This window comes from Ovis aries, chromosome 12 (genome assembly GCF_016772045.2).
Source record: "Ovis aries strain OAR_USU_Benz2616 breed Rambouillet chromosome 12, ARS-UI_Ramb_v3.0, whole genome shotgun sequence".
In the NCBI taxonomy this organism is placed as follows: Eukaryota; Metazoa; Chordata; class Mammalia; order Artiodactyla; family Bovidae; genus Ovis; species Ovis aries.
In genome coordinates, this window is record NC_056065.1 from 34,181,658 (window position 1) to 34,184,429 (window position 2,772).

Sequence of the window (2,772 nt, forward strand, 5' to 3'; positions counted from 1 at the left end):
GAAGGAAATGGCAACTCACTCCAGTATTCTTGCCTGGAAAATTCCACGGACAGAGGAACCTGGTGGGCTACAGTCCATGGGGTCGCGAAGAGTCGGCCACGATTGAGCACGTCAGCACCTCTCTCCTTAATACCCCATCCCCTCATCACCCCCCACCACCACCCATTTCAGTTTTTTCTGCAATCTTTATTCCATTTTAATGGAGAAATAGTCTTGTCATCTTGTGACTTAATCTTTGTCCTTTTGAATGTTTAGGAAAAATGGGGAGAGGACAAACTTTCTGGGAAAGACAGCAATAACTTTGGGGTTGCTCAGGACAATTTTAAATTAGTGCCTGTGTGGCCATTCATTTTTAAAGTAAACATATAAGACTTCCCTGGTGGTGCAGGGGATAGGAATCTGCCTGTCAACGCAGTGGACATGGGTTCAATCCCTAATCCGGGCAGATCCCACATGCCAAGGAGCAACTAAAACCCGTGGACCACAACTACTGAGCCTGTGCTTTAGGGCCCATGAGCCACAACTACCGAGCCACAGCTGATGAAGCCACGTACCTAGAGCCTGTGCTCCACAACAGGGGAAGGAAGCCACCACAATCAGAAACCCGAGCACCGCAAGGAAGAGTAACCCCCGCTCCCCACAACTAGAGAAAGGCCACGCGCAGCAACAAAGACCCAGCACAACCAAGTACATATAAACACACATGCTTCAGTTTTAAATTTTATCTGATAACACTTTCACAAATAAAATATATTAAACCAAAAAAATAATCTCCCCCTCGTAGAATAAGTTATTTTCGACCATACCTTAAGGAGACCCAAGTGAGACTACACTTAAAATTTATAAGCATGAGCTTGAGTGCCTTTGTCCAGTCCTCCTCCGTGTTCAAGTGGGTTCTGATGGAATAGAATCCCCTGCTGCTTCCAGGGTCTTCCATCAGGCCTTTCTTCACATGAATCTTGTAGGGCAAACAGAGAGCCGACTCACCTCTCTCAGCTGCTTCCTTGAACTGCTGCATGCAATCCAGGAAAGCCATCATAGCCTGATCAAATTTGTTATGTAAGAAAACATTCTGCTTCCCACTAGAGAACAACGGCAGCTCGGCACAGTCATCTATTAAAGACCTCAGGTAGGAGTGGTTTCCGCAGGGGAAGAGACGGTACCGCTGAAACTCCAGTCCAATTTTGTTGGCCAGGGCAAGGAGCAGCAAGGCTGTCTGTCCCCAGGCCGCATTGATCTCATTCCAGCACACAGGGACAGTGGGGAGGCGGCCCAATCTGAAGTTATTGATGATGGTTAAGGGGCCGTCTTGCCAGATCTCAAAGGTGGCATTAAAGATGTCGGTTTTCTCCAACTGATTCCACTGGATCTGGGCGTACTGTAGCCGCATCTCCACACTGCTCAGCTCCTCGTGTAGTTCTAATTGTTGCCATTTCAGTTGACTGTAGTCCTTCCAGTACTGCTCTTCCTGCTGCTCCAGCATCTTAGTCTCTGCCTGGGCTGCCTCAAGATCAGCTGCTACCCTTTCTTGGTTCTTTTCCATCTCTGCCACTTCCTGGAGTAGCCTTGCTTCCTCCAACTCAATGTCCTTCAGCTTCTCCTGCAGCATCTCCGTCTCATCCTCAGTCACCCGCTTCCTGGTCTCCAAACAGCGTTTGTAGTTCTGAACATCAGATTCTGTGATGGCGAGTTCAATGTCCAGTACCTCTAAAAGATTGTCAGTACAGTCCACACACAGTGGGTGGTCCACCTCTGTTTCACCAGAGAGGATGTCGGAACTGCCCCTAATAGTCTTCTGGATGCTGTCGAGACTCCTCCAGGGCTCCAACTTCCCAAGCAGGGTGAAGTTGGAATAGTCCAAGGCCATCGCACCACTGACGGGGTGAGGAGTCCTGCAAAAGGCACCATCCTGTAGATTTTCAAGGTTTGCCTCCTCCTTGGAGGGAGGGCCTCCCTCCTGTGTTTCTCTTGTCTCTCCCTGAGCTGAGATAGGCATTGATGCTCCAGGTTCCTGGGAGGGCCCCATGGAATGATTCAGTTTCAGGGCCTGGCTGCAGCGCTGGCAAAGAAAGCAGAGGTGGGACATGGTGGAGGTCTTGACTCTCAACTTAACACTGCTTCCTCTGGGTCAGCAGTTAGTTAACCATTTATACCTTTTAGAATTCCTTCTAAAACCTCATATCTCATCTTGTCACTCTCCTTAAAACCTTACAATGGTACCCTCCTTAAATACTTTTATACCTCCCTTGCCTCCTCATAGGCTTCCTTTCTAAAAAGAAAAGCCAATCATCTTACTCCACCCTTAGAAAGAATAATCTTTCTAAAACTAAAATCTGGTCATGGGTACGTCCCTCCTTAAAATGTTTAATGCCCTTATCTTACCTTAATATAAAGTCCAAACATCTTAACCTGACACCAAGGCCTCTGCCCATCTTTCCAACTTTTTCACATTTCCTGCCACCCACACTGTGGGCTCCTGCATAATAACTGAATTTCAGCTCTTCCAACATTTCTTATTGTTCCCACTGACTGGAACACTCTTCCTTCCCTTCTTTACCTGGATGACTTCTACCCATACTTTGGGTTAGATGTCATTTCTTCCTGAAAGCCTTCCCTGACTACAAAATTTGGGTTTTCTGTTCTGATGACACACTTCACATTCTTTATCTCATAGTAATGTAATGGGCATACATGAAAATTTTATTAATATTTGTTTAATTAACAAATCACATCAAATAAAGTAGCTTGGATGGGGGTGGGGGGGTTAGTTGC

General features: G+C 46.8%; 1 protein-coding gene across 1 annotated transcript; it reads right to left on the bottom strand.

Annotated features, from left to right (window-relative positions):
* Positions 1–790: 790 nt before the first annotated feature.
* On the bottom strand, positions 791–2,086 carry BECN2 (beclin 2). Its single transcript, XM_004014001.5, has one exon. It carries the CDS (start codon positions 2,084–2,086, stop codon positions 791–793), a length of 1,296 nt encoding a protein of 431 aa, XP_004014050.2.
* Between the last annotated feature and the right edge of the window lie 686 nt (positions 2,087–2,772).